Source organism: Oncorhynchus mykiss, chromosome 9 (genome assembly GCF_057628025.1).
Source record: "Oncorhynchus mykiss isolate SJ-2025 chromosome 9, ASM5762802v1, whole genome shotgun sequence".
Taxonomy (NCBI): domain Eukaryota; kingdom Metazoa; phylum Chordata; class Actinopteri; order Salmoniformes; family Salmonidae; genus Oncorhynchus; species Oncorhynchus mykiss.
Window position 1 is genome coordinate 83,600,176 of NC_143030.1, and position 15,564 is coordinate 83,615,739.

General features: G+C 45.2%; 1 protein-coding gene across 1 annotated transcript in view; it reads right to left on the reverse strand.

The window, feature by feature from the left end:
• Positions 1 to 15,564, reverse strand: part of lgr6 (leucine-rich repeat containing G protein-coupled receptor 6) — a 92,751-nt gene that overhangs the window by 3,550 nt on the left and 73,637 nt on the right. The window contains exons 16-17 of the mRNA XM_090185777.1: positions 8,228 to 8,382; positions 6,066 to 6,146 (exon numbers count right to left, since the gene is read on the reverse strand). Coding sequence (XP_090041903.1) covers positions 6,066 to 6,146; positions 8,228 to 8,382 — 236 coding nt within the window. The remainder of the gene's footprint in view (positions 1 to 6,065; positions 6,147 to 8,227; positions 8,383 to 15,564) is intronic.

Below are 15,564 nucleotides of genomic sequence, written 5' to 3' on the forward strand. Positions count from 1 at the left end.
AGAGAGAATCCCTGGAGAGAGAATCCCTGGAGAGAGAATCACTGGAGAGAGAATCCCTGGAGAGAGAATCCCTGGAGAGAGAATCCCTGGAGAGAGAATCACTGGAGAGAATCACTGAGGAGATAATCCCTGAGGAGAGAATCACTGAGGAGAGAATCACTGAGGAGAGAATCACTGAGGAGAGAATCCCTGGAGAGAGAATCACTGGAGAGAGAATCACTGGAGAGAGAATCACTGGAGAGAGAATCCCTGGAGAGAGAATCCCTGGAGAGAATCACTGAGGAGATAATCCCTGAGGAGAGAATCACTGAGGAGAGAATCACTGAGGAGAGAATCACTGAGGAGAGAATCCTTGGAGAGAGAATCACTGGAGAGAGAATCACTGGAGAGAATCACTGGAGAGAGAATCACTGAGGAGATAATCCCTGGAGAGAATCACTGAGGACAGGGGAGCATGAACATCTACCATCTACCTCCAAGTATGATTTGTTCTCTTTGAATGAACCTATGTTCCTCCCCCTGATTTGCTTTGGGGTCTGTGTTATTAAATAACAACATCAACTGCTAACAGGTATGATGCTACAAGCTTGGTACACCTGTATTTGGGGAATGTCTCCCATTCTTCTCTGCAGATCAAGCTCTGTCAGGTTGGATGGGGAGCATGCTGCACTGAAGGACATTCAGAAACGTGTCCTGAAGCCACTACCATAAAGGCCTGATTGGTGGAGTGCTGCAGAGATGGAAGGTTCCCCCTGGGGCGGCAGGTTAGTAACCACTAGGCGTTGGACTAGTAACCGGAAGGTTGCAAGTTCAAATCCCCGAGCTGACAAGGTACAAATCTGTCGTTCTGCCCCTGAACAGGCAGTTAACCCACTGTTCCTAGGCTGTCATTGAAAATAAGAATTTGTTCTTAACTGACTTGCCTAGTTAAATAAAGGTCAAATTAAAATAAAAAAATCTCCACAGAGGAACTCTGGAGCTCTGACCAAGGCCCTTCTCCCCCGATTGCTCAGTTTGGCCGGGCGACCAGCTCTAGGAAGAGTCTTGGTGGTTCCAAACTTCTCCCATTTAAGAATGATGGAGGCCACTGTGTTCTTGGGGACCTTCAATTCTGCAGAAATGTTTTGGTACCCTTCCCCAGATCTGTGCCTCGACACAATCCTGTCTCGACCGCATGGATTCATTTTTGCTCTGCCATGCGCTGTCAACTGTGGGACCTTCTATAGACAGGCGTGTGCCTTTCCAAATAATGTCCAATCATTTGATTTTACCACAGGTGGACTCCAATCAAGTTGTAGAAACATCTCAAGATGATCAATGGAAACAGGATGCACCTGAGCTCAATGTCCAGTCTCATACCAGAGGGTCTGAATACTTATATGAATAAGGTATTTCAGTTTTAGAATTTTAATACATTTTGCAAACATTCCTAAAAAACTGTTTTTCCTTGTCATTGTGATGTCATTAGGGGTATTGTGATGTCATTATGGGGTATTGTGATGTCATTATGGGGTATTATGTGTAGATTGTTGAGGAAAATGGTTTATTTAATCAATTTTAGAATAAGGCTGTAACGTAACAAAATGTGGAAAAAGTCAAGGGGTCTGAATACTTTATGAATGCGCTGTATTTAACAATACACTCATTCAAGACTTGAACCACATCCATCACAAGTGATTGTATAAGCAAGGCGTATGAGGTTAACGTCCGTGTGATTTCATCTGTGATGGTGAGATAACCAGGAGTATTAAACAGTGGTGTGTGTACCTGGTACAGGTGTATTAGGTGTGTGTACCTGGTACAGGTCTATTAAACAGTGGTGTGTGTACCTGGTACAGGTGTATTAGGTGTGAGTACCTGGTACAGGTCTATTAAACAGTGGTGTGTGTACCTGGTACAGGTGTATTAGGTGTGAGTACCTGGTACAGGTCTATTAAACAGTGGTGTATGTAACTGGTACAGGTGTATTAGGTGTGTGTACCTGGTACAGGTATATTAAACAGAGGTGTGTGTACCTGGTACAGGAGTATTAAACAGTGGTGTGTGTACCTGGTACAGGTGTATTAAACAGAGGTGTGTGTACCTGGTACAGGAGTATTAAACAGTGGTGTGTGTACCTGGTACAGGTATATTAAACAGAGGTGTGTGTACCTGGTACAGGTATATTAAACAGAGGTGTGTGTACCTGGTACAGGAGTATTAAACAGTGGTGTGTGTACCTGGTACAGGTATATTAAACAGAGGTGTGTGTACCTGGTACAGGTATATTAAACAGAGGTGTGTGTACCTGGTACAGGTGTATTAAACAGTGGTGTGTGTACCTGGTACAGGTCTATTAAACAGTGGTGTGTGTACCTGGTACAGGTGTATTAGGTGTGTGTACCTGGTACAGGTGTATTAAACAGTGGTGTGTGTACCTGGTACAGGTGTATTAAACAGTGGTGTGTGTACCTGGTACAGGTCTATTAAACAGTGGTGTGTGTACCTGGTACAGGTGTATTAGGTGTGTGTACCTGGTACAGGTCTATTAAACAGTGGTGTGTGTACCTGGTACAGGTATATTAAACAGAGGTGTGTGTACCTGGTACAGGTATATTAAACAGTGGTGTGTGTACCTGGTACAGGTGTATTAAACAGTGGTGTGTGTACCTGGTACAGGTGTATTAAACAGTGGTGTGTGTACCTGGTACAGGTGTATTAGGTGTGTGTACCTGGTACAGGTCTATTAAACAGTGGTGTGTGTACCTGGTACAGGTATATTAAACAGTGGTGTCTGTACCTGGTACAGGTGTATTAAACAGTGGTGTGTGTACCTGGTACAGGTGTATTAAACAGTGGTGTGTGTACCTGGTACAGGTGTATTAGGTGTGTGTACCTGGTACAGGTCTATTAAACAGTGGTGTGTGCACCTGGTACAGGTGTATTAGGTGTGTGTACCTGGTACAGGTCTATTAAACAGTGGTGTGTGTACCTGGTACAGGTGTATTAGGTGTGTGTACCTGGTACAGGTCTATTAAACAGTGGTGTGTGTACCTGGTACAGGTGTATTAGGTGTGAGTACCTGGTACAGGTCTATTAAACAGTGGTGTATGTAACTGGTACAGGTGTATTAGGTGTGTGTACCTGGTACAGGTATATTAAACAGAGGTGTGTGTACCTGGTACAGGAGTATTAAACAGTGGTGTGTGTACCTGGTACAGGTGTATTAAACAGAGGTGTGTGTACCTGGTACAGGAGTATTAAACAGTGGTGTGTGTACCTGGTACAGGTATATTAAACAGAGGTGTGTGTACCTGGTACAGGTATATTAAACAGAGGTGTGTGTACCTGGTACAGGAGTATTAAACAGTGGTGTGTGTACCTGGTACAGGTATATTAAACAGTGGTGTGTGTACCTGGTACAGGTCTATTAAACAGTGGTGTGTGTACCTGGTACAGGTGTATTAGGTGTGTGTACCTGGTACAGGTGTATTAAACAGTGGTGTGTGTACCTGGTACAGGTGTATTAAACAGTGGTGTGTGTACCTGGTACAGGTCTATTAAACAGTGGTGTGTGTACCTGGTACAGGTGTATTAGGTGTGTGTACCTGGTACAGGTCTATTAAACAGTGGTGTGTGTACCTGGTACAGGTATATTAAACAGTGGTGTGTGTACCTGGTACAGAAGTATTAAACAGTGGTGTGTGTACCTGGTACAGGTATATTAAACAGAGGTGTGTGTACCTGGTACAGGTGTATTAAACAGTGGTGTGTGTACCTGGTACAGGTGTATTAGGTGTGTGTACCTGGTACAGGTCTATTAAACAGTGGTGTGTGTACCTGGTACAGGTATATTAAACAGTGGTGTGTGTACCTGGTACAGGAGTATTAAACAGTGGTGTGTGTACCTGGTACAGGTATATTAAACAGAGGTGTGTGTACCTGGTACAGGAGTATTAAACATAGGTGTGTGTACCTGGTACAGGTGTATTAAACAGTGGTGTGTGTACCTGGTACAGGAGTATTAGGTGTGTGTACCTGGTACAGGTGTATTAAACAGAGGTGTGTGTACCTGGTACAGGTGTATTAAACAGTGGTGTGTGTACCTGGTACAGGTGTATTAGGTGTGTGTACCTGGTACAGGTGTATTAAACAGTGGTGTGTGTACCTGGTACAGGTGTATTAGGTGTGTGTACCTGGTACAGGTCTATTAAACTGTGGTGTGTGTAAATGGTACAGGTGTATTAAACAGTGGTGTGTGTACCTGGTACAGGTGTATTAAACAGTGGTGTGTGTACCTGGTACAGGAGTATTAAACATAGGTGTGTGTACCTGGTACAGGTTTATTAGGTGTGTGTACCTGGTACAGGTGTATTAAACAGAGGTGTGTGTACCTGGTACAGGTATATTAAACAGTGTTGTGTGTACCTGGTACACGTCTATTAAACAGAGGAGTGTGTACCAGGTACAGGAGTATTAAACAGTGGTGTGTGTACCTGGTACAGGTGTATTAAACAGAGGTGTGTGTACCTGGTACAGGTATATTAAACAGTGGTGTGTGTACCTGGTACAGGTATATTAAACAGAGGAGTGTGTACCTGGTACAGGAGTATTAAACAGTGGTGTGTGTACCTGGTACAGGTGTATTAAACAGTGGTGTGTGTACCTGGTACAGGTGTATTAGGTGTGTGTACCTGGTACTGGTGTATTAAACAGTGGTGTGTGTACCTGGTACAGGTGTATTAAACAGTGGTGTGTGTACCTGGTACAGGTCTATTAAACAGTGGTGTGTGTACCTGGTACAGGTGTATTAGGTGTGTGTACCTGGTACAGGTCTATTAAACATAGGTGTGTGTACCTGGTACAGGAGTATTAAACAGTGGTGTGTGTACCTGGTACAGGTGTATTAAACAGTGGTGTGTGTACCTGGTACAGGTCTATTAAACAGTGGTGTGTGTACCTGGTACAGGTGTATTAGGTGTGTGTACCTGGTACAGGTGTATTAAACAATGGTGTGTGTACCTGGTACAGGTATATTACACAGGAGTGTGTGTACCTGGTACAGGTATATTAAACAGTTGTGTGTGTACCTGGTACAGGTGTATTAAACAGTGGTGTGTGTACCTGGTACAGGTGTATTAAACAGAGGTGTGTGTACCTGGTACAGGTGTATCAGGTGTGTGTACCTGGTACAGGTGTATTAAACAGTGGTGTGTGTACCTGGTACAGGTGTATTAGGTGTGTGTACCTGGTACAGGTCTATTAAACATAGGTGTGTGTACCTGGTACAGGTGTATTATGTGTGTGTACCTGGTACAGGTCTATTAAACATAGGTGTGTGTACCTGGTACAGGAGTATTAAACAGTGGTGTGTGTACCTGGTACAGGTGTATTAAACAGTGGTGTGTGTACCTGGTACAGGTCTATTAAACAGTGGTGTGTGTACCTGGTACAGGTGTATTAGGTGTGTGTACCTGGTACAGGTGTATTAAACAGTGGTGTGTGTACCTGGTACAGGTATATTAAACAGTGGTGTGTGTACCTGGTACAGGTATATTAAACAGTTGTGTGTGTACCTGGTACAGGTGTATTAAACAGTGGTGTGTGTACCTGGTACAGGTGTATCAGGTGTGTGTACCTGGTACAGGTGTATTAAACAGTGGTGTGTGTACCTGGTACAGGTGTATTAGGTGTGTGTACCTGGTACAGGTCTATTAAACATAGGTGTGTGTACCTGGTACAGGTGTATTAGGTGTGTGTACCTGGTACAGGTGTATTAAACAGTGGTGTGTGTACCTGGTACAGGTCTATTAAACAGTGGTGTGTGTACCTGGTACAGGTGTATTAGGTGTGTGTACCTGGTACAGGTGTATTAAACAGAGGTGTGTGTACCTGGTACAGGTGTATTAAACAGTGGTGTGTGTACCTGGTACAGGTGTATTAAACAGTGGTGTGTGTACCTGGTACAGGTGTATTAAACAGTGGTGTGTGTACCTGGTACAGGTGTATTAAACAGTGGTGTGTGTGTACCTGGTACAGGTGTATTAGGTGTGTGTACCTGGTACAGGTGTATTAGGTGTGTGTACCTGGTACAGGTGAGCACTGGATGTTAGTCTGTAGTTTAGATTCCTGTATCTCCATCTGGAGATCCTCCTGGTCTTGGTCATCTGAATAAACAACAGAAATGTCAAGTTAGATAATGGAGTATATATAAGATAAGGAGTCTATAGATACGATAATGATGTCTATAGATACGATAATGGAGTATATAGACAACAGAATGAAGTCTATGTATAAGATAATGAAGTCTATGGATAAGATAATGGAGTCTGTAGGTAAGATAATGGAGTCCATAGATAAGTTAATGGGGTATATAAATAATGTAATGAAGTTTATAGCTACGATAATGGACTTTATAGATAAGATAATGAGTCAATGTATAAGATAATGGAGTCTATAGATAACATCATGGTGTCTATATACAAGACAATGAAGTCTATAGATAAGAGAATGGAGTTTATAGATAAGATAATGGAGTCTATATATAAGACAATGGAACTATAGATACGAGAAAAAAGTATATATATAAGATAATGAAGTCAATAGGTAAGATAATGGATTCTATAGATAAGGTAATGTAGTCTATAGATAAGAGAATGGAGTCTATAGATAAGATAACGGACTCTATAGATAAGGTAATGTAGTCTATAGATAAGATAATTAAGTCAATAGATAAGGTAATGGTCTATAGATAAGATAATGAAGTCAATAGATAAGGTAATTGAGTCTATAGAGAAGATAATGAAGTCAATAGATAAGGTAATGGTCTATAGATAAGGTAATGGTCTATAGATAAGGTAATGGAGTCTATAGATAAGAGAAAGGAGTCTATAGATAAGATAACATATTCTATAGATAAGATAATGAAGTCAATAGATAAGGTAATGGTCTGCAGATAAGATAATGAAGTCAACAGATAAGGTAATGGTCCATAGATAAGATAATGGAGTCAATCGATAAGGTAATGGTCTATAGATAAGATAATGAAGTCAATAGATAAGGTAATGGTCTATATATAAGGTAATGAAGTCTATAGATAAGATAATGAAGTCAATAGATAAGAGAAAGAAGTCTATATATAAGATAATGGAGTCTATAGATAAGGTAATGGTCTATAGATAAGATAATGGAGTCTATAGATAAGATAATGGAGTCTATAGATAAGGTAATGAAGTCTATAGGTAAGAGAAAGGAGAGTGTGTGCTGCTGTGCCAGGTATCTATGGTTAAGTAGGGCTCTGACATGTTCGAAACAGCATCTGTTCCAGACTCACAGTCAGAACATTAGCCTGTTACCCTGCCCTGACCCCGAAACCCAGTGTGTGTGTGTGTTCTTACAGTATGTGTGCTGTGTGTGTGTGTGTTCTTACAGTATGTGTGCTGTGTGTGTGTGTTCTTACAGTATGTGTGCTGTGTGTGTGTGTGTGTTCTTACAGTATGTGTGCTGTGTGTGTTTTTTTGCGTTCTTACAGTGTGTGTGCTGTGTGTGTGTGTGTGTGTGTGTGTGTGTGTGTGCGTTCTTACAGTATGTGTGCTGTGTGTGTGTGTGCGTTCTTACAGTGTGTGTACGTGCGCTGTGTGTGTGTGTGTAATGGTGGTGTGTGTGTGCGTTCTTACAGTGTGTGTGCCTGCGCTGTGTGTGTGTGCGTTCTTACAGTGTGTGTACGTGTGCTGTGTGTGTGTGTGCGTTCTGTGTGTCTGCATGCGCTGTGTGTGCGCGCTGTGTGTGTGTGTGCTGTGTGCGTTCTTACAGTATGTGTGCGTGCGCTGTGTGTGTGTGTGTGCGTTCTGTGTCTGCGTGCGCTGTGTGTGTGTGTGCGTTCTGTGTCTGCGTGCGCTGTGTGTGTGTGTGCGTTCTGTGTCTGCGTGCGCTGTGTGTGTGTGTGCGTTCTTACAGTATGTGTGCGTGCGCTGTGTGTGTGTGCATGCGCTGTGTGTGTGTGTGCGTTCTGTGTGTCTGCGTGCGCTGTGTGTGTGTGTGCGTTCTTACAGTATGTGTGCGTGCGCTGTGTGTGTGTGCGTTCTGTGTGTCTGCGTGCGCTGTGTGTGTGCGTTCTTACAGTGTGTGTACATGCGCTGTGTGTGTGTGTGTGCGTTCTGTGTGTCTGCGTGCGCGTGCGCTGTGTGTTCTTACAGTATGTGTGCGTGCGCTGTGTATGTGTGCGTGCGCTGTGTGTATGGGTTCTTACAGAGTGTGTCTGTGTGGATGGGGTATAGGGCGACGGTCCTCTGGTCTAGCTCCTCCTCCTCACTGCTCTGCTCAGTCTCCGGTTGGCTGATGGGCTTATAGCTGTCACATGACCCGTAGACACAGCACTGGTACGCATACGGCATCTCTACCACCCTGAGAGAGAGCGAGAGAGAGAGAGAGAGAGAGATGGGAAGAGAGGTTATTTTCAGAGTCAGAAACATCTGAGGAATTTCTTTGATCAGTAGCATGCTGGTTCTTGTTAGCGGGATGAACCTCCCTGCAGGGAGCTCACCATAGTTTAAAGGGAGGGATGGATAGAGAGAGGGATGGAGGGAGGCATGGAGCGATAGAGGGAGGGATGGAGGGATAGAGGGAGGGATAGAGAGATGGAGGGATGGAGAGATAGAGGGAGGGGTGGACGGAGGGATGAGAGAGAGGGGAGATGGAGGGATGGAGGGATGGGGAGATAGAGGGAAGCATGGAGGGATACAAGGTGTTGTTGATGTTGAATATAGAGACTGACATGTTTTCATGACAGACAGAACACCTGAGGTTCTATTGGTGGCTGGGTCAGGAGACCTGAGGTTCTGTTGGTGGCTGGGTCAGGAGACCTCAGGTTTTATTGGTGGCTGGGTCAGGAGACCTGAGGTTCTATTGGTGGCTGGGTCAGAACACCTCAGGTTCTATTGGTGGCTGGGTCAGAACACCTCAGGCTCTATTGGTGGCTGGGTCAGAAGACCTGAGGTTCTGTTGGTGGCTGGGACAGAACACCACAGGCTCAATTGGTGGCTGGGTCAAGAGACCTGAGGTTCTATTGGTGGCTGGGTCAGAAGACCTGAGGTTCAATTGATGGCTGGGACAGAACACCACAGGCTCAATTGGTGGCTGGGTCAGGAGACCTGAGGTTCTATTGGTGGCTGGGTCAAGACACCTGAGGTTCTATTGGTGGCTGGGTCAGAAGACCTGAGGTTCTGTTGGTGGCTGGGACAGAACACCTCAGGCTCTATTGATGGCTGGGTCAGGAGACCTGAGGTTCTGTTGGTGGCTGGGACAGGAGATGGTTTTTAATAGTTTAAGAGTTGGACGGTGGGAGTGTTCTTCTGACGATTACTACAGGTGGTTGCTGAGACGGCTGAAACAGACAAGGTTGATAGACTAAAACCATGAGGCTGGTCCTCTTACCTCAAGACTAAAACAATGAGGCTGGTCCTCTTACCTCAAGACTAAAACAATGAGGCTGGTCCTCTTACCTTAAGACTAAAACCATGAGGCTGGTCCTCTTACCTCAAGACTAAAACCATGAGGCTGGTCCTCTTACCTCAAGACTAAAACCATGAGGCTGGTCCTCTTACCTCAAGACTAAAACCATGAGGCTGGTCCTCTTACCTCAAGACTTAAACCATGATGCTGGTCCTCTTACCTCAAGACTAAAACCATAATGCTGGGCCTCTTACCTCAAGACTAAAACATTGATGCTGGTCCTCTTAACTCAAGAAGCAGACAAGGCTGATAGATTAAAACCATGATGCTGGTCCTCTTACCTCAAGACTAAAACCATGAGGCTGGTCCTCTTACCTCAAGAAACAGACAAGGTTGATAGACTAAAACCTTGATGCTGGTCGTCTTACCTCAAGACTAAAACCATGATGCTGGTCCTCTTACCTCAAGACTTAAACCTTGATGCTGGTCCTCTTACCTCAAGACTAAAACCATGATGCTGGTCCTCTTACCTCAAGACTAAAATCATGAGGCTGGTCCTCTTACCTCAAGACTAAAGCCATAATGCTGGTCCTCTTACCTCAAGACTAAAACCATGATGCTGGACCTCCAAACTCAAGAAGCAGACAGGGCTGATAGATTAAAACCATGATGCTGGTCCTCTTACCTCAAGACTAAAACCATGAGGCTGGCCCTCTTACCTCAAGAAACAGACCAGGTTGATAGACTAAAACCTTGATGCTGGTCGTCTTACCTCAAGACTAAAACCATGATGCTGGTCCTCTTACCTCAAGACTTAAACCTTGATGCTGGTACTCTTACCTCAAGACTAAAACCATGATGCTGGTCCTCTTACCTCAAGACTAAAATCATGAGGCTGGTCCTCTTACCTCAAGACTAAAGCCATAATGCTGGGCCTCTTACCTCAAGACTAAAACCTTGATGCTGGTCCTCTTACCTCAAGACTAAAACCATGATGCTGGACCTCCCAACTCAAGAAGCAGACAAGGCTAATAGATTAAAACCATGAGGCTGGTCCTCTTACCTCAAGAAGCAGACGAGGTTGATAGACTAAAACCATGATGCTGGTCCTCTTACCTCAAGACTAAAACCATGATGCTGGTCCTCTTACCTCAAGACTAAAACCATGAGGCTGGTCCTCTTACGTCAAGATTAAAACCACGATGCTGGTCCTCTTATGTCAAGACTTAAACCTTGATGCTGGTCCTCTTACCTCAAGACTTAAACCTTGATGCTGGTCCTCTTACCTCAAGAAGCAAACAAGGTTTAAAGACTAAAACTTCATCCTAGGGAATTGTTAAAGGCTGAAGTCCTCACACAGCTCAGAGGTTAGGGCTTAGGGTTAAGGTCCTCTTACCTCATGCACAAATCCAAACAGAGTTTGTATATATGTTGTGTAACCCTGCGGTTATAAACCTATCAACCCTGTAGTCTCTATGTGGTGTTCTGGCCTAAAGTGGCCTCTATGTGGTGTTCAATACAGGCCTACAGTAGCCTCTATGTGGTGTTCAGGCCTACAGTAGCCTCTATGTGGTGTTCAGGCCTACAGTAGCCTCTATGTGGTGTTCAGGCCTACAGCAGCCTCTATGTGGTGTTCAATACAGGCCTACAGTAGCCTCTATGTGGTGTTCAATACAGGCCTACAGTAGCCTCTATGTGGTGTTCAATACAGGCCTACAGTAGCCTCTATGTGGTGTTCAGGCCTACAGTAGCCTCTATGTGGTGTTCAATACAGGCCTACAGTAGCCTCTATGTGGTGTTCAATACAGGCCTACAGTAGCCTCTATGAGGTGTTCAATACAGGCCTACAGTAGCATCTATGTGGTGTTCAGGCCTACAGTAGCCTCTATGTAGTGTTCAATACAGGCCTACAGTAGCCTCTATGAGGTGTTCAATACAGGCCTACAGTAGCCTCTGTGTGGTGTTCAGGCCTACAGTAGCCTCTATGAGGTGTTCAATACAGGCCTACAGTAGCCTCTATGTGGTGTACAGGCCTACAGTAGCCTCTATGTAGTGTTCAATACAGGCCTACAGTAGCCTCTATGTGGTGTTCAATACAGGCCTACAGTAGCCTCTATGTGGTGTTCAATACAGGCCTACAGTAGCCTCTATGAGGTGTTTAATACAGGCCTACAGTAGCCTCTGTGTGGTGTTCAGGCCTACAGTAGCCTCTATGTAGTGTTCAATACAGGCCTACAGTAGCGTTCAATATAGGCCTACAGTGGCCTCTATGTGGTGTTCAATACAGGCCTACAGTAGCCTCTATGAGGTGTTTAATACAGGCCTACAGTAGCCTCTGTGTGGTGTTCAGGCCTACAGTAGCCTCTATGAGGTGTTCAATACAGGCCTACAGTAGCCTCTATGTGGTGTACAGGCCTACAGTAGCCTCTATGTGGTGTACAGGCCTACAGTAGCCTCTATGTAGTGTTCAATACAGGCCTACAGTAGCCTCTATGTGGTGTTCAATACAGGCCTACAGTAGCCTCTATGTGGTGTTCAGGCCTACAGTACCCTCTATGTAGTGTTCAATACAGGCCTACAGTAGCCTCTATGTGGTGTTCCAGCCTACGGTAGCCTCTGTGGTGTTCAGGCCTACAGTAGCCTCTATGTGGTGTTCGGGCCTACAGTAGCCTCTATTTGGTGTTCAATACAGGCCTACAGTAGCCTCTATGTGGTGTTCAATACAGGCCTACAGTAGCCTCTATGAGGTGTTCAATACAGGCCTACAGTAGCCTCTGTGTGGTGTTCAGGCCTACAGTAGCCTCTATGAGGTGTTCAATACAGGCCTACAGTAGCCTCTATGTGGTGTACAGGCCTACAGTACCCTCTATGTAGTGTTCAATACAGGCCTACAGTAGCCTCTATGTGGTGTTCAATACAGGCCTACAGTAGCCTCTATGTGGTGTTCAATACAGGCCTACAGTAGCCTCTATGTGGTGTTCAGGCCTACAGTAGCCTCTATGTGGTGTTCGGGCCTACAGTAGCCTCTATTTGGTGTTCAATACAGGCCTACAGTAGCCTCTATGTGGTGTTCAATACAGGCCTACAGTAGCCTCTATGAGGTGTTCAATACAGGCCTACAGTAGCCTCTGTGTGGTGTTCAGGCCTACAGTAGCCTCTATGAGGTGTTCAATACAGGCCTACAGTAGCCTCTATGTGGTGTTCAGGCCTACAGTAGCCTCTATGAGGTGTTCAATACAGGCCTACAGTAGCCTCTATGTGGTGTACAGGCCTACAGTACCCTCTATGTAGTGTTCAATACAGGCCTACAGTAGCCTCTATGTGGTGTTCAATACAGGCCTACAGTAGCCTCTATGTGGTGTTCCAGCCTACGGTAGCCTCTGTGGTGTTCAGGCCTACAGTAGCCTCTATGTGGTGTACAGGCCTACAGTAACCCTCTATGTAGTGTTCAATACAGGCCTACAGTAGCCTCTATGTGGTGTTCAATACAGGCCTACAGTAGCCTCTATGTGGTGTTCAATACAGGCCTACAGTACCCTCTATGTAGTGTTCAATACAGGCCTACAGTAGCCTCTGTGTGGTGTTCAGGCCTACAGTAGCCTCTATGAGGTGTTCAGGCCTACAGTAGCCTCTATGTGGTGTTCAGGCCTACAGTAGCCTCTATGTGGTGTTCAGGCCTACAGTAGCCTCTATGTGGTGTTCAGGCCTACAGTAGCCTCTATGTAGTGTTCAATACAGGCCTACAGTAGCCTCTATGTGGTGTTCAATACAGGCCTACAGTAGCCTCTATGTGGTGTTCAATACAGGCCTACAGTAGCCTCTATGTAGTGTTCAATACAGGCCTACAGTAGCCTCTATGTGGTGTTCAATACAGGCCTACAGTAGCCTCTATGTAGTGTTCAATACAGGCCTACAGTAGCCTCTGTGTGGTGTTCAGGCCTACAGTAGCCTCTATGAGGTGTTCAGGCCTACAGTAGCCTCTATGTGGTGTTCAGGCCTACAGTAGCCTCTATGTGGTGTTCAGGCCTACAGTAGCCTCTATGTAGTGTTCAATACAGGCCTACAGTAGCCTCTATGTGGTGTTCAATACAGGCCTACAGTAGCCTCTATGTAGTGTTCAATACAGGCCTACAGTAGCCTCTATGTGGTGTTCAGGCCTACAGTAGCCTCTATGTGGTGTTCAATATAGGCCTACAGTAGCCTCTATGTGGTGTTCAATACAGGCCTACAGTAGCCTCTATGTGGTGTTCAGGCCTACAGTAGCCTCTATGTGGTGTTCAATATAGGCCTACAGTAGCCTCTATGTGGTGTTCAATATAGGCCTACAGTAGCCTCTATGTGGTGTTCAATACAGGCCTACAGTAGCCTCTATGTGGTGTTCAGGCCTACAGTAGCCTCTATGAGGTGTTCAATACAGGCCTACAGTAGCCTCTATGTGGTGTACAGGCCTACAGTAGCCTCTATGAGGTGTTCAGGCCTACAGTAGCCTCTATGTGGTGTTCAGGCCTACAGTAGCCTCTATGTAGTGTTCAATACAGGCCTACAGTAGCCTCTATGTGGTGTACAGGCCTACAGTAGCCTCTATGAGGTGTTCAGGCCTACAGTAGCCTCTATGTGGTGTTCAGGCCTACAGTAGCCTCTATTTGGTGTTCAATACAGGCCTACAGTACCCTCTATGTAGTGTTCAATACAGGCCTACAGTAGCCTCTATGTGGTGTTCAATACAGGCCTACAGTAGCCTCTATGTGGTGTTCAGGCCTACAGTGGCCTCTATGTAGTGTTCAATACAGGCCTACAGTAGCCTCTATGTGGTGTTCAGGCCTACAGTACCCTCTATGTGGTGTTCCAGCCTACGGTAGCCTCTATGTGGTGTTCAGGCCTACAGTAGCCTCTATGTGGTGTTCGGGCCTACAGTAGCCTCTATGTGGTGTTCAATACAGGCCTACAGTAGCCTCTATGTGGTGTTCGGGCCTACAGTAGCCTCTATGAGGTGTTCAGGCCTACAGTAGCCTCTATGTGGTGTTCGGGCCTACAGTAGCCTCTATGAGGTTAACACCGTGGGCCAAATAGGTGACTGTAAATTGCAGTGTATTGTGTTGTATGATGTAAGACCCCACTTAACAAAATAAAAATTCATTATTATTACCATACAGACAATTAGACAACGTAGACTACCCCTCTGACTATTGGCTTATTTGCATAGTCAAGCCTTTTCTCAAAATACAATACTGCCCCTTTAATTAAGACACACCCCTTTTTACCTGACTGGCTTTTCAAAGACAGGTTGAAATGTAGCTTACACATTTTGTGGTCTTGTAGGAAGCAGTAATTCCCCATTACTGACCTCTACTTATCTATAACTGGGCTAATAACTCACTAACTAGTATAGAATATCAACAAATGTTCACACCCCATGGCTCTGAACTGATTTAAAAAGCATATGCACTTGTGTGTGATTGGGCTACCTCCACCAATAGAATTCTACTCCGCTGTGCTCCGGCTCCGCCTACAACTACATCACAGACTCAATCTTACAAAGTTAGATGTGTTTTGGTTTGTTGCATTGACAAGGGGCTGATAAAATGTTTGATTCGATCACAGAAAAAAACATTGATCTACATGGGGCGAACATGGGGCGAACTAATGGGGCGAACTAATGGGGCGAACATGGGGCGAACTAATGGGGCAAACTAATGGGGCGAACTAATGGGGCGAACTAATGGGGCGAACATGGGGCGACCTCAGTGCCGTTCTCTTGCGTCTGTTCTGCGGGGCAAGTCCTGGAGGAGGTGCGTAATCTCACACGGGCGCAGCTTAGAGGGAACATTGCATTTAACTTAATTAACTATTATCAAATTGCTTCAAATCAAAACACAGAAAGAGTGGTGTGTGTGTGTGTGACTGACATGCTTGTTAGTGCTCAATGCTATAAGAGATAACAGCCTGACTAGCTGTCTACCAGTCCACTGAGGTAGCTTCCTGTCCTGACTAGCTGTCTACCAGTCCACTGAGGTAGTGGGGAGGAACATATAACAGCCTGACTAGCTGTCTACCAGTCCACTAAGGTAGCTTCCTGTCCTGACTAGCTGTCTACCAGTCCACTGAGGTAGCTTCCTGTCCTGACTAGTTGTCTAC